The sequence below is a fragment of the Haliotis asinina genome, chromosome 2, assembly GCF_037392515.1.
Source record: "Haliotis asinina isolate JCU_RB_2024 chromosome 2, JCU_Hal_asi_v2, whole genome shotgun sequence".
NCBI classification, from domain to species: Eukaryota; Metazoa; Mollusca; class Gastropoda; order Lepetellida; family Haliotidae; genus Haliotis; species Haliotis asinina.
Window position 1 is genome coordinate 96,245,115 of NC_090281.1, and position 27,966 is coordinate 96,273,080.

Sequence of the window (27,966 nt, forward strand, 5' to 3'; positions counted from 1 at the left end):
ACCCCGAATATAATTTTAGACATGTTACCACTGATCCGTGAGTGAGTGAGTTATGGTCCCAGGAACAACGGTTCAGTTTACAGTGTCAGGAAAGCCGGGACACGTCAATGGTAGCTCGTGACCGGGTTTAGAGACTCTCCACACACCCACCAAAGCATTTTCTATCCGTGTATTGTGTCTTATTATAGTTTAAAATAATATCATATGCATTTAACGTCACTTTGAACAGTTTTGCATACGTGACAGCCAGCGTCAATTTGTTTAAAGGAAAAACTCCAAATTCGCTAGTGATTGGGTAAAGATCACCGTTTGGATCACGAAATCATGAACCTGAATCCGCATCCTTATTGTGAACGACAATGATCATCATTTGTTTATTTGTTGTGTCTATGTTTGTTTCTACAAATGTGACGTGTTCCAACCATTATCATCCATGTTCATTTGCTCTGCCCGCCTATGAGCCCTGTATCAGGCCAACTGCCCCATGCGTTCTATGCTGCAGGCGTTGAAAGCAGACCACATGGCAGTGTTATCCAATACAACCAATGTAAGGTTGTGTTGTAATCTTTACTGCTGAATCAGCGGTTAGGCAACTGCGTTTGTTGAATTGATGAACAAATGGGCAAGTCCACTGAAGAAAAGGGGATAATGCGATTATATTAATATGACTTTTGGGACCACAAATAATAAAGCAAGAACATCGATTTGTAAAAAAGACAATTTACACATGGCTTAGTAAGGAATACGAAGCTGTTACAAGCTGTGAGTTACATATTAAAGGCTTTCTGAATAGATTGTTCACCTCCCACCCCCTCCGTAAGACAATGGTTCGCCTTAGAAAAGTTTGACCAGTTGTCATTGATGGGTATAAAATCTGTTCTGGGTGGAGAACATCACTCCCCTGCACAAGACAATATGTGGCTTGTTCAGTTTCTACTCGTCGCCTTGGCGGTAAGTTATGTGTTTGTTATGTTCAATGCTGAATGTGAAACATCAATAGTCAACGTGTCCCTATTGGTTCCTTAACAACTCTACTGTTTTTCATGTCACATTCTTAAATTATATTTTTCCGCCATGATTCACAAAAGCTATACCATTAAAATTGCATCAGTCTGTTACATTGTCAGGTATTGTGGTATCACGAGGGAAGGTGACCACCAGAAATAACCTCAGTATCCCCATTAATCCAGACAACATTCTGTATAGGAAAAGACTGAAAGTAAAATTTAAAGCTGGCTGAAAACACCCGTTCATTGACCACAGAAAGAGTTGTGCTGTATCACTTTTGTTTTATTTTTTTTTTGTTCAGTGCACCGAAATATATAAAAAGTGAGAAATCGCATAACAACGGAGAACCACTCGCTTTTCATAACAGGCTAGGACCCAAAAATCATCCCCAATTTTGAACATGTATCTCGATGAAAGTTTAACAAGAAACTTGTATTTCACAATGAGATAACAACTTTTAAGAAATTGTTATCCATGAAGTTGGACGCATCATTAACTGAAAGCGTTTACCTTTCCGCTAACATATGGTATTATATAATAGTGAATTGCTCTGATATGTATCACGTAAAGAAATTTGTTTAACTGTGTATCAACATAACGTTGGTGTACTTTATTATCGCTGCTAGCCTTTGGTGATATCCATGTTTCATTAGCCTTTGGTGATATCCATGTTTCAGTAGCCTTTGGTGATATCCATATTTTAATATCCTTTGGCGATATTCATGTTTCAGTAGCTTTTGGTGATATCCATGGTTCACTATCCTTTCGCGACATTCATGTTTCAGTAGCCTTTGGTGATATCCATGTTTTACTAGCCTTTGGCAATATTCATGTTTCAGTAGCCTTTGGTGATATCCATGTTTTACTAGCCTTTGGCGATATTCATGTTTCAGTTTAATGACATCTTAAATGACGTGGAGTCCCCTGTTGTAAATAAGTGACATTCATATGATGAGCTGTGTATTCCACGATGGACTATAGCCGTTGTATCATTTTGTATCTTTTATGTCAGATATATTGTGTACAACAGCTGAAGTTGATTGGGGAATTAGTACATATATTCATCATCGTGGAAAGTTTACAGAAAAAAAGTTCCACAAAACTTGTATTGGGTTCATTTGAAGATACTATTTCAAAGGAGAAGAAAACAATTGAATTATTCTAACCATAGCCTTTACTTAATGTTGCACAAATGATTCTCATGTTGCTTTTTGCATGTTTAGTTAGTTATATCATTTGTTTGTTTTCATTTCTGATACATGTACATGTATGTGTGTATTTGTGGGCACATTCGAATTAGATTCCGGTCACAGAAATATATACTGAGAAGTTAAAGAAACGCAATTCTTGCGTTTTGTCACGTTTTTAAACTAGTACACATAAACATGAAAGCTTACTTTTGCGAGATACATATTGTATTTTTTTTTCATATTTCTACAGGCGGTGGCTGGAGCAGGTAAGTTCCTTATCACTGTCATGGTTATACGTTGTGTGGGATCAGCAGGAAAGCCGTTTGGCTTAAGTGCTGGCTCGTCCCGCCAAAGATAAGGGTTCGATTCCCAACATGGAATGGTAAACTAATACTCTACTCACCATTAATTCTCCAATAAGTAATTCTCCATTTCCTTTACTTCATGCTCCCCTTTGTCCATATTAGTGAGTGTGTTAAAATTAAACGTCCCATCGGCAGCATTTCTGTCATATCGAGACAAGAACTTAAATGTAAACTTTTGTCCTAATTAAGTGGGTTTATCGACATATTCACCTCAGAACATTTACCAATCTAACTTTCCACGCCGATACATTAAATTCACCTCAAGCAAGTAATTATTTATTCTCTTTAATACGTCAGTACACTCCGTGAGTGCTATTATTTCCACATTTCATCAGTTGTTACATTTGTGTGGTAGTCGGTAGATTTAGCTCTTTAAAACCAGCAACTGTGTGACATTGTACGTCAGATAACATTGGATGAAAGTAGTCAGATTTTAAAATGACCACACCGGTTCCATGATAACAACTTGTATCCACATCAATACATTCTTTCTGCAAGTGTGAGAGATGTGTATTGATTCACGCGTCAGATACGGGTATCCATACGGGTACATTCAGATTGTGGCATCCAGAGGATTACTAACTAAAGTATTTCAGGTTGTAAAGCCCTGCTACCTCTAGTCTAGCGAAGCAGCCGTCCTATTGCCACCAAACGTTAACGTTCTTCTGCCCTGACGTGGAGAGTACTGCTATACGTCATATGTATTTTTGCATTCTTAACACACACACACACCCCAAAGTGTGTTTCAGAAATGTTGTAAAGATTACAAAAAAAAACAACTTTACAATTCGCTTGAAGCAGGTTTATGTGCATATATCCTGTCTGACGTAGTACGAGGGGCGTTCATTAAAGATTTCCCCTGACCCACTTGCTGAACGAAACTTAGCATGGTTATTAGTCCCTCGCTACCAATCACAAAAAGTTACACATTTCACCCATGGCTTTACGCGACTGCCATCATGGGCTAACAGTTACACGACGATCTTCCAAAATGGCAGTCTCCACTTGACGGACAGTGTCTTCATCAATGACCGCATGAGGTCGAGCAGGTATGGGAGCAGTTTCCACATATTGCAGAACACATTTGGTTCCGAATTAACCATATCACCATACGATGGGGCATCCTCCCATGAGTTGCTATTATTTCAGCAAAGGCTTCTTTTGCTATGCGACCTTTCAAGCAGAACAACGTTATTACTGGTCGGCACTCAGTTGGCCCTGTTGTCACACCTTACTTCAATATGACGATTGTTAAAGAATTTAGCTTTCATATCTCATTACCTCATGACCCATTCACATATGAGCCATTACTAACATGAAGTTTCAGCCACATGTGAAAACCAGAAATGAGTCAGGGAAAACCGTTAATGAACGCCCCTCGTACAGTAAAGCAGGAAGCAAATAATCAGATAATCTAACCCATCATGAAAACAGATCTTGCAAATATTCACCAAATATCATTTAGCAGTATATGTTTATAAACGTTGAATTAATTTTGGACTAGCACATGCAATACTGGTATATAAAGCAGTAACTGTGCTAAGATTACATGTCTTGGTCTTGTATACCTTTTCTAAGCCTGTTTGCCAGTTAAACACCTCTTCGAAATTCAGGGTCCAGCCATGCGCTGGAGATCAATACTGTTAACTGCGGCCCCTACTCCTGAATGCTGTAATTTGATGGTGTTGGTTTAACTGCTGGATGACGGATATCACAGATGTTCCCCTCTCCCGACACTCGCTCTACCCATTACACAATGCAGTTGAGGATGAGAGTGAGGTGGCTTCGGAACTGTGTCACTTGTGTCTAATACGTTTCTTACGCAGTAGCATGTATTTAAATGAAACTGAATATTGTATCGACGCTGTGATGTTGCAGCGATGGCGGTACCTTTAGAGATACGAGGGCGTTCATTAAAGGTTCCCCTGATCCACGTACAGCGGGCATAGTGGAACAGGACTTGGCACACTTAGTAGTCCTTCACAGCAACCATCAAGAATGACACACTTCTCCCATCGTTTTATGGAACTATCATCATGGGCTAACTGGCAAACAGTTATACGGCGATATACCATTTCCCCTGTTCCACCTGCAGAGGGCTTAGTGTAACAAAACTTAGCATGGTTATTAGCCCCTCTCCACCAATCACAAAGAGTTACACAATTTTCCCATGGTTTCATAAGACTCTCATCATAGGCTAATTGTAATAAGGCGATATAGCAAAATGGCAGTCTTAATTTGACGGACAATGTCTTCATCAATGGCTGACGTCGACCGGAAATGAGGGCAGTTTCCACAAACTTCCCAAAACATTTCAACTGGAGATACCAGTTTTTAACTACGTCACACTATGGGACATCCACCCTTGAGCTGCTTTTACTTCACTAACGATCCCTTTTGGTGTGTGACCTTTAAAGTTCAAATACCTGATCACAGCTCGGTACTCAACCGGCTCCATTGTCACACATAATTTCAATATAACGAGGAAGGAAATAGGAAATAGCTTTCATAGTTCAAAGCTAAAAATTACCACATGACCTCAGCCTAAGTAAACTAAGTCTCAGTACTATTTTTACACTCCACTAATGAGTCTTAACAAAACCTTATGGAAGGTCGCGTCAGGTAACCTTTGAGACTGACCAATCCCAGCACAGCTTACCAAATCGCGAAAGTGGACATTCGCATATATCGTTTTAGCATACGCTCGTTTCCGGATGATGCACACGGCGCACGTTACAACCATGACAACTATGAGTAAACAGTCGCTGAAAATAGTGTTTTTGGCAATATTCAAGGATGTTGTCTTGCGGAAATATTAGGTAATGGTAACCATGTCATCAGAAACCCCAAACCGTATATACTGCAGGTCACGTAACTGTGTTATATACTGATTTTTGTTTTTGGAGATATCTGTGTCGGTGTCCTGAATATTTTGTAAGTCCCTCCGATGCCTAAGTAGTAGCCGTTGTTTGATTGGTTGAATCTATTTACCCGTCTCGCTGTTGATTGGACGGTCATAGGTCGCTCAAAAGGTTACCTGACGTGACCCTCTGCAAGGGTTAGTTAGACTCAGTGGTGGAGTAAGACAGAGACTGCACATGACCTATACAAATATGAGCCATTACTCACATGAAGTTTCAGTCACATGTGAAAATCAGACGTGGGTCGGGGGAAATCTTTAATGAACGCTCCTCGAATGAGCGCTTTAAATTTAATGACACAGACTGTACGCAGTGGTATAAAGGATAAATATTACACGCCAGTCCACACAGGATATATGAAAGTGTTGTGGTGCTGCTACACAGGGAAGAGATCATAGTGCATGTCGCGTCCTCAATTAAATATACTTTACAAACTATCGCTACTTTGCAATAGATGGCGCCAAACTCTGAACAGGGTTCATAAACATAAGCTAACCTATTCAGACTATGCATTAAGAAAGAAACTACCAGAAGATTTTGATATTTGCAAGTTGTCTGTGAAGAAAGAAGAATGATTGCATACAGATTGAACACTGATTGTACACAGATCCGCGATAACAGCAGCAAAGGGGACCTGGAGAAGAAGGAATTGAATGGCGATGGAAACCTGGCCAAGTGAAAGAACAAGAATGACACGTGACAGGACTCCTCTAAAATCTTTTCCGAGAGTGTCTCCAAAAATGGCGTAGATGATATGTCTGATTGCGTGCCAGGGGATTGTCATTGAGGTATTGAAATTGAACAGTGGAGAAACGTTTACGAAATTAAAATATGAAAAATGGAAAATCAAAAGCAATATTATTAATTCGTAATGAGCAACTGATTATGATGCAAAACAATTATGGAATATATGTAAGTGGAGCTAGTAAACAGAAATTGCATTCAAGCCAGTGTATAGAACAATTATAACTTATGTTTACAATCGTTTAATGTGCGTATAAACTAACAAATGGTTTAAGATATTACAATCCTTGTAGGACTTGAAGGGTATATTACGAAAATAAACCATAAACCACCTTAAATTTCATCCTTGTGATATAACATGTAGGTTTATAATTTTTCGAATTATCGACAGAGAGAATTTAATGGAAGCAAGTCCACAGTAAGGACGAATGGCTTTGCGGTGAGAAAAGATATAGATGTAACCATAACCAGTTGTTTTGGTTGGGGTGGGTTGGAGTGGGCGGGGTTTGGAAGGGGTGGTAGGTCATTGTTAGGACTAGTTTCGTGTGTAATATCAAATCCATCATATACTATAAAACACGAAGACGATCCGGACCCTCAATTATCGTGAGTAGAGTGTTATTCAAACTTACTTAATGTATGCCTCATACCTTTACAAACATGAACGATACACATGTATATGAATGCATTGAACACATTGCGAAGTGTTAGCTTGACACGAGTTTAAATGTAGGTTGCAACCCAAATTTTCTGTTGAAAAACGTTTGTCTTTCGTGTAACGGTTCTCAAGCCTTAGATATCTCCATTTGGAGAACGCGTAATGTTGGATAACAGGTGGTCCAAACGGAATGGTTTTGTGAAAGGATATAAAAGTTTTATAAATTTATTTCATGGTCCAATGTTTTGGGCACAATAATCGCGGTCCTCCTGGGAAACATTGTGTTGAAGTTGCCATCCACTCCCAACGCAAAATGAAGACAGCATATTAGTTGTGCCAAGAAATCTTTACTTGCTGTGAAGATGACCCCAGAATATCTGCAGGAAACATTATACGATTTTGTCCTGAATACGCCAAAGCATCAATCTGAGTGTTTTCAAGATGATCATTGGCGACAAGAAAAGTGTATATACGGTTTGTGAGTATTTCTGAACATAATGTGGCGTCACGCACACAGTCATAGCATATGGGAGAAAGTGAAAGGTTTTCAGGTAATTGTTAACATTATCTCGAGAGTAAGCTCTAACAATTTGTGATGGCACCGCTGAAGCATCCCCTGAAGAGTAAGTAAAAGCAATGCGAAGATCCTCTCGAGATGGTAAACCATTCTATTTTCTGAGATGTTTTGAAAGCATTTTTGGCCATTTTCTTTGTAAGTGGGTGACACAGAAGATACTCCTGATTGCTTGGACGAAGAGACAAAAGCGGGTCCCCCAACCTTTGCTGATGCTAATGATGCCCTGGAAACACTGAAAGACTTCTTCTACAGCAGGAAAGCCACAGACGAGAGGTTGAATAAATCGCTTGCGGACCTGAACACGGCAGTTGGACAGATATATACAGCCGGACAGGACCAAACTAAAGCAGCTAAACGTGGAAAAACTGTATTTATGGACTTTGTTGTGCAACGTACGTAAATTAATTGAATGCTTGCAACTGTAGAAACTATTGTCATCGCTACAAAAAACACACATTCATTAAATCTTTGAAACCTCACTTTCTTTGTTTGTTCTTGTGCCTTTAATGTGAAATGACATTCAAATTGACACAAGCATATTGTTAATATTTAACAAATGTTAACAGTGCCATGGATCCCGAATAACCTGATGAGATGCTGTTTAGTCTGTCATGAGACTTGCTACCCCGTTGATTCCACTAAAAGCAACAAGCGACCAATTCTTCTGAGTTGGTGCAATTCACTATGTACAGTGGCGGTCCTACCAGAGTCCAATGTCATGCGGTCAAATGCTTGGTTCGCTTTGATTTTGTCTCAGCACCTCTCCCCTACCCACGAGTTTGTAATACATGAATTGCTTATGGCTTTAAACTGTAAGCTCACAATAAGATGATGTGCTGTGATATAACTACAACACTGTGTACGTCGGCGTCAAACCCAGCTCACTTCCGCTGTCTTTTGGCAGACAACGTCGTCAGAAAGGACGTCAGTCACCTCACGGATGATGAGGTACAAGCTCTTCACGGCGCCCTCCATGACCTCACTGAAGCAACAGGGCCAATGAGTTTCAGAGAAATAACTGCCTACCATGCCGCACCCGCCTCGTGTGACTACAAGGGACGGAAGATTGCCTGCTGCGTCCACGGTATGCCTAGCTTCCCCTTCTGGCACAGGGCTTATGTAGTCCAAGCCGAGCGGGCACTGCTGTCAAAACGGAAGACCGTAGGAATGCCTTACTGGGACTGGACGCAACCGCTCACTCACTTACCCTTTCTTGTGACTGAACCCATCTACATTGACAGTAAAGGTGGAAAGGTAAATACACAGTTCGTCTCGTTCATCCAGACGAAATACACAGTTGGTGGTTCCTAGTATGTATTAATTAATTTATATGCATTTAGACATAAACAATGAGTCTGTAATCAATGTCACCCAACTATATCGCGTAGAGAGAACAAGAACAATCAGTAACAAGTCTATATGACTTCGTTCTTGAATTCAATGACACATTTTCATTTAACACCTTGCCAGTAATCACTCACATTAGATTAGTTCTGTGATGACTGCCCGTTTACAAAAACCTGTGGTTCTGATTCATAACATGATTTTTTCCGCGAACAGGCTCAAACCAATTTCTGGTACCGGGGTGATATTGCGTTCATAAACAAGAAGACTGCAAGGGCTGTAGATGATCGTCTTTTCGAGAGGGTGGAGCCCGGTCAGTACACACATCTCATGGAGACTGTTCTCGACGCTCTCGAACAAGACGAGTTCTGTAAATTCGAAATCCAGTTCGAGTTGGCTCATAACGCTATCCATTACTTGGTGGGCGGAAAATTTGAGTAAGTGTGGTTTTATTCTTCCTTTGATTATAAATACACCAGTTTCTAGGTTAAGGGAAGATTCCTTTCAACTCACGTTAATAAGAACCTCGTTAAGTGGCATTTAGAAACTGGTATGGATATACAGCTTCTTTACTGCAATAGATGTGGTTTCGGGTAGTTGTGATACACAATATTATGAGCAAGGAGAATATACACGTGAATGAAATGAGTGTATACAATTAATCAGTGTTAATGTATAGTGTTAGGACATTGTGGTAATAGATAATGGCTCAGAAGCGTACTATGCTTGGCCTTTATTAGAAAATGATAAGCTGTAGGGATTTAATAACCTTGATCTCAGTTGATTATTGGGTTGAGTCTTTGATGTCCCTGGGAGGTTTGTTATCTTTTAATCTGACCGGTTGGGTTCAAGACTGCTGATGTTGTTCCAAAGGATGGTATCCTACTGATGGACTTGAGTGTGGTCAGATATGTCCTTTTTCTTCACAGCTGTTCATTGATGCTAGGAGTGCTTGGACTGTGGAGCTTATGTTCTTTGGTCTTCTGACCAGGGTTGCGATTATTCCCCTAAATACCTGTTCCTTTACACTAAAAACCTGGTATCAATTTACAGATTTTCTATGTCAAACTTGGAATACACCTCCTACGACCCCATCTTCTACCTCCATCACTCCAACGTTGACCGTATCTTCGCCATCTGGCAGCGGCTTCAAGAACTGAGGGGAAAGAATCCCAAAGCAATGGATTGTGCACACGATCTGGCTCGCCAGCAACTCGAACCTTTCAACCGGGACTCCAATCCAGTACAGCTCACCAAGGACCATTCGAGACCCGTTGACCTCTTTGATTATAAACAGCTTGGATACAGGTTAGACGTCATTACTTTTATTCTCAATAGGTTGCTTTAAACTGTAGAGAAAATGCTAAGGGAACACATATCTGCCTCACCAATGTGTGACGCATCTCTCTCTCTCTCTCTCTCTCTCTCTCTCTCTATCTCTCTCTATCTATCTATCTCTCTCTCTCTCTCTCTCTGTTAACTGTAAAAGAATTGTTCAATGTACATAGATTTAATTAAAGCAATGTCGATCTGTAGTCCCCGGAGAAATAATGTCAAGAATGGTTCACCAAGCGTTTGCTGTTGTCTTGGCAAAAACACGGAGTTGCTTAGAAGTGAGTTGTTTCAAAGGCATTTAGAAGTTGGAGGAATCAAACTAAAAGTGCTTTATGGTTCAACTTCTCACCTGAAGAAGAGACTAGTATCTGTCTCGAAACGTTGTGACCTTGTATAATAAAGAAGTTGAACCATAAAGCAGTTTGCTTAGAAGTACATACAGAAATCCTCGATTTATTTATCTGTGATGATGTAAGTAAAACATAATTTGGGACATCAAAGTGTTAACCTTCTCCCTGCTATGTGTGTTGTATATATATTTTTTCAGCTACGATAGCTTATTTCTCAATGGGATGTCGCCAGAGAAGTTGAAAACAGAGCTAGACGAACGCCGCTCCAAAGAACGTGCATTTGCAAGCTTCCGACTCAGTGGGTTTGGAGGTTCTGCCAACGTGGTTGTATTTGCATGTATCCCTGATGATGACCCACGCAGCGATGACTACTGCGAGAAAGCGGGCGACTTCTTCATTCTTGGAGGCCAAAGCGAGATGCCGTGGAAATTCTACCGACCGTTCTACTTTGACATAACTAAGGCAGTAAAGCGACTTGGAGTGCCACTGAGTGGCCACTACTATGTGAAAACAAACCTCTTTAGCGTGAATGGCACTTTCCTGTCTCCTGATCTGCTTCCTCAACCAACTGTTGCTTACCGACCAGGGAAAGGTCACCGTGACCGTGAGTTCATGATGTTTATATCGTGTAGCCTTCGCAGGTTTGTGTCTTAATTTGTGTAATAACAGTGTACATTTTTACGCAACAGGAATCATAATTTTTTGTCACGGTGTCAAACCGCAATTTGAATAATGAAAACAAAAATCATATCTCTATCTATATACCCCTCCATGCTGGAATGGGAACTTATAATTCTGAGACATATTACAATTCTGTTGCATAGATGTGGGAAGGGGGATATTGGTTCGAGATGATGGAGACAAATTGAAACATTGAGTGCTTCACTGAAACGCCCACCACTGTGCACCTGGATAGGAAAACCAAATTTTAGATGTGTTTTCAGGACACATTAATGCCTTGAAGGCGCTGGAAAACAGAAACCGTGGTGCAGTTTGTTACAGAGATAATTACCTTACCATGCGTTTATTGACTTAGTACATGTTATCCCCATTGGGAACACAGTTTCACAGTGTCATAGACGGGGAAATGTGGTACGAATTTGTGGTACGAGTTTTACCAGTTTCCATCACACATGCATGTTTTGATGGAGTCACAAATAGGAAGAGAGCACAGGATTTGGTGACCATGTCTTCTTGCTTAATATTACAAGAAAGTAATCACAAAAGGGGCAGATGATATTGTGATGTTATTATGACATACGTATAGGAATCGATATCATGAAAAAACAAAATACATTCAGATACATTTCTGACCATATACTACTCAAAACAAGTCAAGGGTCAAAACGTTTAATGGTCATAACTACAACTATTAATATTACTGAAAGGTTGCGATCATCATAACAACTCGAGCCAACATTTCTTATTAACAATAACCGGAGACAAACACAGAAAGGGTGTCGGTTATTGCTAATCAATGAGGTTAAAGTGACCTACCGTGAGAAGTGAACATTTCAACGCCAACATTGGACTAATAACGGATGTAACCACCTTGAGCGGTAAGAAAAGCAGTATACCTCTGTCACTGTATTGCTCGCTATCCTGCAATGAAATACTGAGCAACTTCTACACGGTTGTTTGGAGGGGCGTGCTTGTTAGGAAGGCGACATCCTAACTCATTCCAAACTTGTTCAGTAGGGGCTAAATCTGTCCAAGGAGGTCAATCACAACCTGGACACGGTGTGGTCGGGCATCTTTGAGTGTGGATCAGACGCCGGTACGTTTTAAACATAGCAAAACAAGGTGTCTGATAGTCTCCTGTAGATAGCGATTTCCGGTCAGGTTACCAATAAGACACACAGAGTGGTGTCATTTGATGAAAGGGTACGCACCCCAAATTATCTTTCTCCCGCCTTGAAATAGCAAACGTTGGTTGACGTCAACGTCTGCAAACCTCTCTCCTGGACGTGTTCTGCCATCATTGAACTGTAGAGAAAACCTAGACCCCTCTGAGAAGGCAACTGACGTCCACTGAGCACGTTCCCAACGAACATGGCGTCTACACCAGTCGCGTATTGACGTCCTGTGTCGCTGAAGGAGCGGTGGTCGTACTGCTGGTGCCCGAAGAGTGTTCTTCAATCGGTTCTTGATAGTATGATCAGATACCAGGGTACGTGTGGCAGCTCTCAGTTGGTCACGGAGATGTTTGGCAATCACTTGCTCTGCGTGGTCAGAGGGCCATATTTGTCAGGCATCGGTCTTCTCCAGGAGGTGTCGATGGAGGCCTGCCAGAACGTGGTCAATTATTCGGTGTTCCAGTGACACGAAATCGTTGCCATAGCCTTCCAATAAAACTCTGACTCACTTTTAGTGAAACTCAAAGAGTGTGGTACACACTATCATGAAGCTAAGCAAGAGCTCTTCCTCTGTCAGTTATGTTGACGTCTTGTCATTATTGTACTTCAAGTGACAACTGCAATGGCACAATTGGATGTTTCATAGGAAAACTACGCATGCACAGCAATAATCCCACGAACAACATGTTTAAATGCTGTTCATTGTGAAGTCTAATCTTCCAGGTGCACAGTGGTGGGCGTTTCAGTGAAGCACTCAATGTTTCAATTTGTTATTTTTTTAAACCGTAACACATGATGACTATTGGCTCCACGGTCATCTGCAGCCTCTATCCAGGTTCTGCAATGGTACTGAAAAAACTACCACCCACAGATTGTAAAATTCCACTCATATGTCAATCACAAAACCTCATCAATAACATTTCATGACACGTAACTTGTTTTGAGTAGTATGTTACATTGCAATGTATAAGTGAATGGCCTGAACGTTAATCACACGATATTGAAAGGAACACTACACTGAATGTAAAGATCTTTACATACAACAAGTTTCCCACATTACTTCAGTTCGGAGATTCCACTTTGAAACAGTGATATGATTGCATGCAAAGTATGTATTTAAATGATGGTTGATTTCAAGGGTTTTATTGGTGAATATGTTAAATCAACATTTTTCATGTGTTTCTTTTTTATTTCAGCACCAGTACATCATCGCCACGACGAGGACCTTATTGTTCGGAAGAATATAGATCATTTGACTCGTGAAGAGGAATACGAGCTGAGGAGGGCCTTGGAGAGATTCCAGGCGGACACGTCCGTTGATGGGTACCAGGCTACCGTGGAGTACCATGGCCTTCCTGCTCGTTGTCCACAACCAGATGCAAAAGTCAGGTTCGCCTGTTGTATGCATGGCATGGCATCCTTCCCACACTGGCACAGGTTGTTTGTTACCCAAGTAGAAGATGCTCTTGTAAGGCGTGGATCTCCTATTGGTGTTCCTTACTGGGACTGGACAAGACCTATGACTCACCTCCCAGAGTTGGCATCAAATGAGACGTATATAGACCCTTATGGACACATACATCACAATCCATTCTTCAATGCAAATATATCTTTCGAGGAGGGACACCATCACACGAGCAGGTCATTAGATCCAAGATTGTTTGCTCCAGCAGCTTTTGGGGATCACACACATCTGTTTGACGGAATCCTGTACGCATTTGAGCAGGAAGATTTCTGCGACTTTGAGATCCAGTTTGAGTTAGTCCACAACTCAATTCATGCTTGGGTAGGCGGCGCCGAAGATTACTCCATGGCCACACTTCACTACACAGCTTTTGATCCCATTTTCTACCTTCACCATTCGAATGTCGATCGTCTTTGGGCAATCTGGCAAGCTCTTCAAATCAGAAGACACAAGCCATATCAAGCCCACTGTGCACAGTCTGTGGAGCAGATGCCTATGAAGCCATTTGCTTTTCCATCACCTCTTAACAACAACGAGAAGACACACAGTCATTCAGTCCCGACTGATATTTATGATTATGAGGAAGTACTGCATTACAGTTATGATGACCTAACTTTTGGTGGGATGAACCTGGACCAAATTGAAAAAGCTATACATCTCAGACAACAGCATGAGCGAGTCTTTGCTGGATTTCTCCTTGCTGGGATTGGAAAATCTGCACTTGTTGATATCTTCATAAAGAAACCAGGATCTGAACCATTCAAAGCTGGAGATTTTGCCATTCTTGGCGGTAGCAAGGAAATGCCTTGGGCCTTCGACCGTCTGTACAAGGTCGAAATAACTGATGCTTTAAAGAATCTTTCGCTTGAAGTCGATGGGGATTATGAAATCACTATTAATATTCATGATATGCATGGAAAGGCACTTGATGCAGACCTGATTCCACATGCAGCAATTATATCTGAGCCGGCTCATCGTAAGTAAATTGAAAAAACGTCTCTTTCAATCCTATGAAAAGCATATTCATTCACAATGGTTGTCACTTAATATATCTTCCACGCCATTTTCCAATAATGGACACAGTATTTTTTAACCATTTATAATGAGAGGAAAATACATTTTTATATTTAACAAACGTAGGTTCCCATACAAAATAGTCATCTACAATAATCACATTCACTGGTTCAGATTCGATTATTCACAAGTTAGCATTACACATCTGCATTACCTTGAAGTCAGTGTGTGTGGTCAGTTTCCGATGGTCCAGTCTTTTTGTTACGTAGTTAACGTGATTGACAGGACGCTTACATAACCATACCCGCTTACTATAATTGCGGTTGAATGTCATGGTAAAGAACGATCAATGCCTTCTGCTAAATATCACTGTAATATCTATTTTCTTTCAGCTTCCTTTGAGGATGAAACGCACAGCTTCCGTATCAGAAAAAACGTTGACAGCTTGACTCCCGAAGAAACAAATGAGCTGCGTAAAGCCATGGACCTTCTCCAAAAGGATCATACTGCAGGTGGATTCAATCAGCTTGGCGCCTTCCATGGAGAGCCTAAATGGTGTCCTAATCCTGAAGCCGTGCACAAGGTTGCTTGCTGTGTTCATGGCATGGCTGTTTTCCCACATTGGCACAGGCTTCTTGCTCTCCAAGCGGAGAATGCTCTTAGAAAGCATGGGTACACGGGTGCCTTACCATATTGGGATTGGACGCGTCCACTTTCGCACCTTCCTAATTTGGTTACTCCTGAGCAGTTTGAAGATCCTTCTGACCATCACGTGAAGCATAACCCGTGGTACAATGGCCATATTGATTCCGTAAATCAGACTACCACCAGGAGCGTACGGGCGGATCTTTATCAAAAACCTGAATTTGGACATTACACGGATATTGCTCAACAAGTTCTCTTAGCATTAGAACAGGATGACTTCTGTTCTTTTGAAGTACAATATGAGATTTCACATAATTTTATCCATGCACTAGTAGGAGGAAAAGACCCATATGGAATGGCATCATTGAGATATACAGCGTATGATCCAATCTTTTTCTTGCACCATTCAAATACCGACAGGATCTGGGCTATATGGCAGTCCCTACAAAAATACAGAGGCAAACCATATAACACCGCCAACTGTGCCATTGCATCTATGAGGAGACCACTGCAGCCGTTTGGACTGGGCGATGACATTAACCCTGACAGCATCACCAGGGAGCATGCCATACCGTTTGATGTGTTCAACTATAAGGATAACTTCCATTACGGATATGATAGCTTGGAATTTAATGGTTTGTCAATTTCTCAGCTTAATCGAGAGCTTGAAAAAATCAAGAGTCACGATAGAGTATTTGCTGGATTCTTGTTGTCAGGAATTAAACAATCTGCCCTCGTGAAATTTGAAGTTTGTACACCACCTGACCAATGCCATAAAGCAGGAGAGTTTTACCTACTCGGGGACGAAAATGAGATGGCCTGGGCCTATGACCGACTTTTCAAGTATGATATTACTCACGTCCTGGAAGAAAACCATCTACACTTTTATGATAATATCTTCATTAAGTACGAAGTGCTTGATCTTAAAGGAGCGAGTTTAGGAACTGACCTGTTCCATACTGCAAATGTGATCCATTACACCGGCACAGGTATGTGAACGTGATCTTAAACTAACGGTAACCGATGTCAGTAATACCATATTCAAGTTATAAAAGAGGAGGCATGGGCTAGGACAAAAATAGGTAGCAATATGTTTTTGTGTGAGGTGTAGAATTATACATGTTGGTGAAAAATAAGTTTATGTGAATCTAACACTAACATAATTTTTCCCAGTATTTCCAGTATTTTGTTATGCTATTATTGTGCATTATTCATTTTGTTACAATGGTAAATAACCTAGGACATCCTATTTTGTTGTGATGTGACAGAGACACAAAACAGGATGCTGCATTCATAATCTTACTCTTGTACCCACAGGCACCCGTAGAGAAAACTATGTTGAAGAAGTAACTGGGGCCAGCCACATCAGGAAGAATTTGAATGAACTTAATACCGGAGAAATGGAAAGCCTTAGGGCTGCTTTCCTCCATATTCAGGCTGATGGAACATATGAATCTATTGCCAAGTACCATGGCAAACCAGGCAAATGTCAACTAAATGGTCGCAATATTGCGTGTTGTGTCCACGGTATGCCTACCTTCCCCCAGTGGCACAGACTATATGTGGCTCAGGTTGAAAACGCTCTGTTAGACAGGGGATCAGGTGTAGCTGTTCCTTATTGGGAGTGGACTGCTCCCATAGACCATCTACCTCATTTCATTGATGACGCAACTTACTTCAATTCCCGAAAACAACGATACGATCCTAATCCTTTCTTCAGGGGAAAGATTACTTTTGAAAATGCAGTGACAACAAGGGACCCACAAGAAGGGCTCTTCAACTCGGATTACATGTATGAGAATGTTTTGCTTGCACTAGAGCAGGAAAATTATTGTGACTTTGAAATTCAGTTTGAGCTTGTTCATAACGCACTACATTCCTTGTTGGGAGGTAAAGGACAGTACTCCCTGTCCTCCCTGGACTATTCTGCATTTGATCCTGTTTTCTTCCTCCATCATGCTAATACCGACAGACTATGGGCAATCTGGCAGGAACTACAAAGATACAGAGAGCTTCCTTATGAAGAAGCCAACTGTGCAATCAACCTCATGCATCAACCACTGAAGCCATTCTGCGATCCACACGAGAATCACGATAATATCACTTTAAAATACTCAAAACCACAGGAATGTTTCGACTACCAGAACCACTTCGGATACAAGTATGACAACCTTGAGTTCCATCATTTATCTATTCCAAGTCTTGATGCTACACTGAAACAAAGGAAACAACATGACAGAGTGTTTGCAGGCTTCCTTCTGCATAACATAGGAACTTCCGCTGACATAACCATCTACATATGTCTGCCTAACGAACATCATGGTCATGACTGCGGTCATGAAGCTGGAACATTCTATATCCTCGGAGGCGAAACAGAGATGCCTTTTATCTTTGACCGTTTATATAAATTTGAAATCACCAAAGCATTGCAGAAGCTAGGAGTGAAGCTACATGGTGGAGTTTTCGACCTTGAGCTTGAGATCAGGGCATACAATGGTTCATATCTGGATCCACATACTTTTGATCCAACTATCATCTTTGAGCCTGGGACAGGTAATGTCAACCAAATGCATTCCTGTCCGAACATACATGTTAATAAAAAAAACCTGTGTTTTTTCAAGTTTCATTTGGCTATGTGTTGTGCTAGGTTATATGTATTTCATCATTTACAACTGCGTGCCTGGAATTCGGGTAAAGCAGGACTTTGTTATTGATAATGTAAAGACAATTGTTATTTTATGTAAAGACTTTTCTGTGCTGTTTGTTAATATGATTTAATATGTAACCGTAAGACAGAACACGCAGATTGGTAGATTGCATGCATGCAAGGCAGATACCTACGTCTCTGTGAATAGAGGTAGTAGAAAAGGTTTTTCCTGTTTGCAGATACCCACATCTTGGACCACGACCATAAGGAAGAGATACTTGTCAGGAAGAATATAAATGATTTGAGCCCTAGGGAGAAAGTTTCTCTGGTCAAAGCTTTGGAAGGAATGAAGAATGACCGCTCTGCTGATGGATACCAAGCAATTGCTTCTTTCCATGCCCTGCCGCCACTCTGTCCTAGTCCATCTGCCTCTAAGCGTTATGCTTGCTGTGTCCATGGTATGGCTACATTCCCCCAGTGGCACAGGCTGTACACTGTACAGTTGCAGGATGCACTGAGAAGACATGGTTCACTCGTTGGTATTCCTTACTGGGACTGGACAAAACCAGTCACTGAGTTACCCAAGCTTCTTTCTTCGGAGATATTTTATGATCCAATCCACAGTATTAATATTTCAAATCCATTCCTCCAAGCTGATATAGAATTTGAAGGAGAAGGCATTCATACTCAGAGACACATAAATGCAGATCGCCTTTTTCACAGTGGGGATCATGAAGGATACCATAACTGGTTTTTCGAGAATGTTCTTCTTGCTTTGGAACAGGAAGACTACTGCGATTTTGAAATACAGTTTGAGATAGCCCATAATGGCATTCACACATGGATTGGGGGAGACGCAGTATATGGCATGGGACACCTTCACTATGCCTCTTATGACCCAATATTCTATATCCACCATTCACAGACAGACAGAATATGGGCTATTTGGCAAGAGCTGCAGAAGTACAGGGGCCTTTCTGGTTCAGAAGCAAACTGTGCCATTGAACTTATGAGAACACCTTTGAAGCCTTTCAGCTTTGGACCACCTTACAATTTGAATCGTCAGACGCAAGAATTCTCAAAGCCTGAGGACACTTTTGACTATAAGAAGTTTGGATACAGATATGATAATCTTGAATTGGAGGGACGGTCAATATCTCATATTGATGAACTTATCAAGGAAAGGCAGGAGCAAGACAGAACCTTTGCCGGGTTCCTTCTTAAAGGCTTTGGTACTTCTGCAACTGTGTCATTTGACATTTGCACAGTTAATCACACCTGTAAAGAAGCCGGGTATTTCACTATTCTGGGAGGATCAGCAGAAATGCCATGGGTGTTCGACAGGCTCTACAAGTACGACATCACTAAAACCCTAAACGATATGCACCTGAGGCACGAGGACACCTTTTCTGTAAGGGTAAATGTCACTTCTTACGATGGAACAGTACTTTCGGGAGACCTCATCCAGACACCGTCCATCATATTTGTACCTGGGCGCCGTGAGTAACTGTTTACACTAAGACGTCTGTAGCAAAAAAATAATTTTAAGAATATCAATAAATTTCAATTCACCCAAAGTTGATACTGAAAACAGCACCGGTAGTTTTACATTTTGTCTGCAGTAAACCTACACATTTCATGAAACGACTTCTCAGTATTTTCTATCAACAGATAAACTAAATTCACGGAAACATGCACCTAACAAGATCCGCCATGAGATAAGTAGCCTTAGTTCCCGTGACGTAGCAAGCTTGAAGGCTGCCTTGACAAGTCTTCAACATGATGATGGACCTGATGGTTACCAGTCCATTGCTGCATTCCATGGCCTACCCGCGCAGTGCCATGAAGCATCTGGACGTGAGGTAATTCTGTAGAGTCTTGGGAAGTGTGTTGACACCGAGAAGGGCGTATGGTACTTAATATCCATTTCTGTCTAACAACACTTGTTTTCCTTGTTTTAGATACCTTGTGTTACAGTTTGAAACCCATGGTGAAATGAGATCGTAAGAGATTCAGTCCGTTGAAAAACTCGGTGTGAGCGCGAAAAAAGACAAAAGAAAATGTGATAAAAGTAACAACTGAATTTTAAAACTCACTATGTTAATCAGTCAAAACAAATCACTACATAGGTTCTACATGGGCGCTACAAATTTAAAGGTAATGTAATACAAGAGCAGTGATATAGACAGTGCTTGAAATATTCACCTCTCTGCAAAAACATGCTGACTTCCAAGAATACCCAAAGCAGAAACTTTCGTCTGTAATGGTCATAATAGAAAAATGTATCTTCTGGTCACTTGAAATGTTGTGTGACGTGAAAGACAAAATTATTAACCCCAAGCCAAATCACTAAAGATTTCGCTTGAAAAGTCTATTATTATCATCTTCACAATTCTGAACACTTTGGTTCGTGACTTGGATATGCCATTACAAAGGCATCACAACAATCCTTTACCAGTTCATTGCAAGAGAGGATATTTCGATGAGGCCCACCAAGAGGAACAGTAACATATCCCAAGTGACGATATCAGCCGACTGGCATATATATGGCATATATCTCTATAGATAATGGATTCACATGTGTTGTAAACTGTAGTTAAGAGGACGAATGTGAATATATTCTCCAAAATGGGCAAATAAAGACAATGATGTCTCGATATTGCAGATCGCTTGTTGCATCCATGGTATGGCCACGTTCCCCCACTGGCACAGATTGTACACCCTCCAGCTGGAACAGGCCTTGAGCAAACATGGTTCAAGTGTTGCTGTGCCGTACTGGGATTGGACCAAACCAATTACTGAACTGCCGCACATTCTGACAGACAGAGAATATTACGATGTTTGGCAAAATGCCGTCATGCCCAATCCATTTGCAAGAGGTTATGTGAAGTTTAAAGATGCATTCACAGTGAGAAATGTTCAGGAAGGTCTGTTCAAAATGTCAGCCCTTGGAAAGCACTCACTTCTCTTTGACCAGGCGTTGCTAGCTCTTGAACAAACTGACTACTGTGACTTCGAAGTTCAGTTTGAAGTGATGCACAACACAATCCACTATCTAGTTGGAGGCCGTCAAACATACGCCTTTTCCTCTCTTGAGTATTCATCATACGATCCAATCTTCTTTATCCATCACTCATTTGTTGACAAAATCTGGGCCGTGTGGCAAGAATTGCAAAGCAGGAGACATCTACAGTTTAAGGCAGCTGATTGTGCTGTGGGGCTAATGAGTAAAGCAATGAGACCTTTCAACAAGGATTTTAACCACAACTCATTCACAAAGAAGCATGCAGTTCCAAATACAGTATTTGACTATGAAGATCTTGGCTATAACTATGACAACCTTGAACTCAGTGGTTTGAACCTGAACGAAATTGAGGCATTAATAACAAAACGGAAGTCACATGCTAGAGTCTTTGCTGGGTTCCTGTTATTTGGAATAGGAACGTCGGCTGATGTACATCTGGACATTTGCAAGACATCGGAAAACTGCCATGATGCTGGTGTGATCTTCATCTTAGGAGGTCCTGCAGAGATGCACTGGGCATACAACCGACTCTACAAGTATGATATCACAGAGGCACTGAGGGAATTTGACATCAACCCTGAAGATGTTTTCCATGCTGATGAACCGTTTTTTCTGAAGTTGTCTGTGGTTGCTGTGAATGGGTCTGTTATCCCACCGTCTCTCCTTCACCAGCCAACAATAATTTATGAACCAGGCGAAGGTAAGTAGTGTTCTTTACATACTGTGAAACATTTTCTGAACGAATACAATGGAATAACCAAAAATTGACACTGATAGAAAGATATACTTCTTTCTGAATTCATCTCTCATCGGTTTGCCTAAGCCAAAAATAGACATGTCACCGCTATGCGTGCCTTTCTGAATCCTTTTCCGAGGCCCTTGTTATGTTTCTAATATGTACAAAATACGTATAAAAGTTCTTTATCGATAGAATACCCCATACAGGATGTACAGAGTCACATTCTGTTTAACATAGATCATCATGAGGATCACGAGTCGGGAAGCATTGCAGGATCTGGGGTCCGCAAGAATGTCAACACCCTTACAAAGGCTGAGACTGACAACCTTAGGGAAGCACTTCGAGGTGTAATGGACGACCATGGTCCCAATGGTTTTCAAGCCATTGCAGCCTTCCATGGAAAACCCGCTATGTGTCCCATGCCTGATGGCCACAACTATTCTTGTTGTACTCATGGTAACTTGGTGTTCTTTGACTGTATGGCCAGGTTGAACATAAGATAGTTTTGTTACGTCTGGTTTCTAGTTTATGCAGCTGACCTTAACAGCAGCTGCTTGCATTCTTCAACGACAATCACGGTCTTTCAGTTTTAGATCGCTGAAATACCTTACCCTAGTTTAACATGTAGACTCGAACCTACCACTCATGTTCAATATCTGTGAATATCTGGAAGGGACAGAACACGTATAATCTGTTCGGTATGACTTTGCTGGAGAAGGTAATGATATCCCAGAAGTTACTTAGTCTGATTTAAATAACATGTTTCTACCATTCTTCATACTGAGTTTCACGAAAGAGCTCTGAAACTGTTACAATTCTAGTCAGTTTTTTCACATTATTGTTTTGTGTGTGCATACATATATATCTTTGTGTGTGGGTTGGGTGTGCATGTGTGTATCTGTCGATGTGGGGTGGATGTTCAAGGCATTTGCGTGAGACATTCGATGTATTACATATACCTGGTGAATGTAATGCTGACTAAATGCGTTTATAAACCAGGAATGGCTACATTCCCACACTGGCATCGCCTCTACACGAAGCAAATGGAAGATGCATTGAGGGCTCATGGGTCTCTCGTTGGTCTTCCTTACTGGGACTGGACTACTGCCTTTACCCATCTGCCAACACTTGTCACTGACACCGAAAACAACCCTTTCAATCATGTAAGAGGGAAAGTGTTGTTTAATTACTTAAACTTTTGTCAAATGGCTACATAAACTACCCCCGGCTTAGAACCGATCTTCACAGTTCAGAGGAACAGTTAAAGGGGCCCACTTCAAGGTTGATTCTAAACAGTCCGTTAGTAAGCCAAGTTCAAGGTATATTCTACGATGTAGACACATAAGTAGAACTGTCCGGTAGTAAGCCCAAGGCTTTTTCTAGGGTGTAGACAAATGTCTAAAACAGACCGTTAGTAAGCCCACTTCAAGGATGTAGGCAAATATGTAGAATAGTCAGTTAGTAAGCCCATTTCACGGTTTACTCTTAGATGTAGACAAATATGTGGACTAGTCAGTTAGTGAGCCCATTTCGCGTGTTATTTTTGGATGTAGACAAATGTGTGGAATAGTCCGTTAGTAAGCCCATTTGACGGTTTAATTTAGCATGAAGAGAAATGTGTAAAACAGTTAGTAAGCCCACTTCAAGGTAGACCTAGCTCAATGTTCATTGAGGGATGAAGACAAATATTTCAAATATAAGCAAATAGGTGAAACAGTCTAAAAGCGTAATTTGAGGATTCATTTCAGCCCTTCTGCCCTGTGTAATAACGTGTCTTTTGGAACTTTTATATTTTGAAGAGGTACAGCTAACCTTATTCCTTAGCTACCTTTTAAAGCCCTCAACATGTACATCATTACTGCCTTGTATTCGACAGGGCCACATTGAGTATCTCGATGTCGACACAACTCGTTCCCCCAGGGACATGCTGTTCAACGACCCCGAGCACGGATCTGAGTCGTTCTTCTACAGGCAAGTCCTCCTGGCTCTGGAGCAGACTGACTTCTGCCAGTTCGAGGTTCAGTTTGAGATAACCCACAATGCTATCCATTCCTGGACAGGTGGTCACAGTCCTTATGGAATGTCCACTCTGGACTTCACCTCATACGATCCACTGTTCTGGCTTCATCACTCCAACACGGACAGAATCTGGGCTATCTGGCAAGCTTTACAGGAACACAGAGGACTCCCATACAACCATGCCAATTGTGAGATCCAGGCAATGAAAACGCCCCTCAGACCTTTTACTGACGATATCAACAAGAATCCAGTCACAAAGGCTAACTCAAAGCCAGTAGATGTTTTCGAGTATAATCGATTAAGCTTCCAGTACGACAACCTCATTTTCCATGAGTACAATATTCCGGACCTCGATCGCATGCTTGAAGAAAGAAAGAAGGAAGACAGAATATTTGCCGCCTTCCTGCTCAGTGGAATCAAGCATAGTGCTGATGTAGTTTTCGATATATGCCAACCAGGTCACGAATGTGTGTTCGCAGGCACTTTTGCGATCTTGGGAGGAGATCAAGAAATGCCCTGGGCCTTTGACAGACTATTCCGCTATGACATCACCAAAGTCATGAAACAGCTGCATCTGCGGCACGACGCAGACTTTACATTTAGTGTGAAGATTGTCAGTACTGACGGTCAGGAGCTTCCTTCTGACAGTGTCAAAACACCGACAATTGAATTTGAACCAGGTGGTGAGTACCACAGCCATTTTTCGTAAAGTCGCGCTTTCGTTACAGATTACAAAATAGGTCTATAACTGCCATTTTATCCCTTAAAAACAATATGATTCTGTAACGCATAACAGAGTAATGTTATACGTGAAATTACGATTTCACACCGTGGTTTATTTCATCTCCCGTTGCATTACTTTAAGTGCCTTTAGAATCAGAACTTTCATAATCACAAAAACCTTTTCTAATACGTTGTATTCCTAGTCTGTTGTCAAAAGCTTCCGCAGTGATTAACAGTATTTAATATTATTAAGTATAAAGATGTAATATTCTGTTATAAGTGATGGTTTAATAATAGAAAAAAAACTGTAACGAGGTTCTCATCGTAAGTTGTACATACTAGGCACAATCAATTAATCTGTCCTTTAATGACTATAAAAAAAACATCAGTATTATGCATGATATGTACTGTGTATGCAAAACCTTTCTCGTCACTATGTGGCTGAAATATTGCCGAGGTGACGTTAAACTGCACAAAGCTAAGTAACTCACTCATTGATTGATTGATCTTACAGCATGATCCGAACCATAATGAAAGAAATTTGTATAGTTTCATAATTCATATCAGAGCTGTGTCTTTCCTCCTGCACAGTACAAGATGGAAGGAAGCTTGATGGCGAGCACCATGACGACAGGCACTCGGATGTCCTGATTAGGAAAGAAGTTGACTTCCTCTCCCTGCAAGAAGCCAATGCCATTAAGGATGCTCTGTACAAGCTCCAGAATGACGATAGTAAAGGGGGCTTTGAAGCCATAGCTGGCTATCACGGGTATCCTAATATGTGCCCAGAACGTGGTTCCGAAAAGTATCCCTGCTGCGTCCATGGAATGCCCGTGTTTCCTCACTGGCATCGCCTGCATACCATTCAGATGGAGAGAGCACTTAAAAACCATGGTTCCCCGATGGGCATTCCTTATTGGGATTGGACAAAGAAGATGTCGAGTCTTCCAGCATTCTTTGGGGATTCCGGTAATAACAACCCCTTCTACAAGTATTATATAAGGGGTGTGCATCACGAAACGACTAGGGAAATTAATCAACAAATGTTTAATCAGACGAAGTTTGGTGAATATGATTATCTATACTACCTGACTCTGCAGGTTCTCGAAGAAAACTCCTACTGTGACTTTGAGGTTCAGTATGAGATCCTCCACAACGCCGTCCATGCCTGGCTTGGAGGATCTGGAAAATATTCCATGTCCACCCTTGAGTATTCAGCTTTTGACCCTGTCTTCATGATCCATCACTCTAGTTTGGATAGAATCTGGATCCTTTGGCAGAAGTTGCAAAAGCGAAGAATGAAACCTTACTACGCATTAGACTGTGCTGGAGATAGACTTATGAAGGCCCCCCTGCATCCCTTTAACTACGAAAGCGTCAATGAAGATGAGTTCACTCGAGCCAACTCTTATCCAAACAGTGTGTTTGATCACTACAGGTTTAACTATGAATACGATAACTTGAGAATCAGAGGTCATGACATACAGGAAGTTGAAGAGATACTTAGGGAATTAAGAAACAGAGATCGCGTATTTGCTGGCTTTGTTTTGTCGGGCATACGGATAACAGCTATGGTGAAAGTATTCATTCACTCGAAAAACGAAACACGTCACGAAGAATATGCAGGAGAATTTGCAATTTTGGGAGGTGAGAAAGAGATGCCATGGGCATATGAAAGAATGCTCAAACTGGACATTACCGATGCTGTGAATAAGCTTCACGTGAAAGATGAAGACATCCGTTTTAGAATGGAAGTTACTGCGTACAACGGGGACATTGTTACCACCAAGCTGTCTCAGCCATTCATCGTTCACCGTCCAGCCCACGTGTCTCACGACATCCTAGTAATCCCAGTAGGTGCCGGCCATGATCTGCCCCCTAAGGTCGTGGTGAAGAGTGGCACCAAAATTGAGTTTACACCAATAGATTCGTCGGTGAACAGGCCCATGGTAGAGCTGGGCAGCTTCACTGCTATGGCTAAATGCATCGTTCCTCCTTTCTCATACAACGGCTTTGAGCTGGACAAAGTGTACAGCGTGGAGCACGGAGATTACTACATCACTGCGGGGACTACTGGGTTGTGTGAGCAGAACCTCAAACTCAATATCCACGTTGAACACGAGTAGCTCACAGGTGAGGAGGACACGTTATACAGTGCGGCGTTAGTTTCCCTTGCGTTTTTCATCAGAGCGAAAATTTATGATTTTATAAATTACCGTATGTTATACATGTTGCATGCCAAACAGAACAAAACTGTCTTTGATACTCCAAACCCCAGGTTATCATATATGAATATTTGATTAGGAAGATCATGTCTTCAATCCCGAGACAACGTGTATCGATATGATTGTGTATTAGATGGCTGAGTTTGATACACTTAACACTGTCCTACTCGGATTTCAGTACTCAGCTGTGTTACTCTCCATCGTGTTTAGGTAAACTGTATGCATTCTGTACTGTTCCAGGTTGCCATGCCGACCGCGCCATACGGGTGAGCGCATTCGCAACTACTCGCCTCTTTCCGTGACCTACACGAAGACTCGTACCCCTCTCTCACGCCATCATTGCGAAACCAATCAAATAGCGCGAAGTAAAACGCATTTCGAAACATGAAAATGGCGGAACCGTTGAACTTTGAACATTCCCTTAACTATGCAAAGCACAATCATAACATAAACTTTGAGCTGAAGGATCAACAACTTTCAACATTGAAACATATCTACAAAGGGAATATGACCGAATTCTGTTTTGTTTTGTTTAGAGTTATCTTTCCTTAGCAATAAGACTAGACTATTTTCATTTCCATGGCCGTTTGCGCTTAGACAGGGCCCAGCGAGACTGGTACGAGGAGTCATCCGGCGTGCCGGAATGACACGAGTAGCTACGAATGTGGTGAGAGATGCAATGAAGATACCACTGGAAGATTTCACCAAGTGACCTGCTGGTCACGAAATATTTGTTTAGCTAACAATATGATGATTCCAATGTTCTGGGACTAAGGCACTACTTATTAGCATCGTGTGCAGCATAGTTTAGGCAAGGCTTAGTTTGTCGTCACCCCTTGGACGAGAGGAACACCCACAAGCTAGTTCGCCGCCAGTGAGTGTAACTAGAAACAAAATTTCGCCTAGGACAGTTGTCTAGACAGTATGTAACAGATGACATGCATGATAGGGATCAATATCCTCGAACTTTTAATGACCAAGAGTGACTTGTAAATATGTAAATATATTCTTTGAAAGACATGCTCAGCTTAAGTTTTACTTTCACGTGGATTTATGTAATGAGACTGGCAATAAAGTATGATGTGTATGTACACAAGCATTTCTCTTGTATAATGC

General features: G+C 41.3%; 1 protein-coding gene across 1 annotated transcript; it reads left to right on the plus strand.

Annotated features, from left to right (window-relative positions):
• Positions 1–897: 897 nt before the first annotated feature.
• Positions 898–27,941, plus strand: LOC137274646 (hemocyanin 1-like). The gene is made up of 17 exons (XM_067807953.1): positions 898–951; positions 2,449–2,464; positions 8,368–8,717; positions 9,024–9,244; positions 9,861–10,115; positions 10,690–11,096; positions 13,545–14,789; positions 15,220–16,461; positions 16,790–18,025; positions 18,359–19,618; positions 19,791–19,981; positions 20,785–21,844; positions 22,121–22,339; positions 22,883–23,046; positions 23,760–24,585; positions 25,217–26,758; positions 27,091–27,941. The coding sequence occupies exons 1-16, from the start codon at positions 916–918 to the stop codon at positions 26,749–26,751; spliced, it is 10,263 nt and encodes a 3,420-aa protein (XP_067664054.1). The 5' UTR covers positions 898–915; the 3' UTR covers positions 26,752–26,758; positions 27,091–27,941.
• The last annotated feature ends 25 nt before the right edge of the window (positions 27,942–27,966 follow it).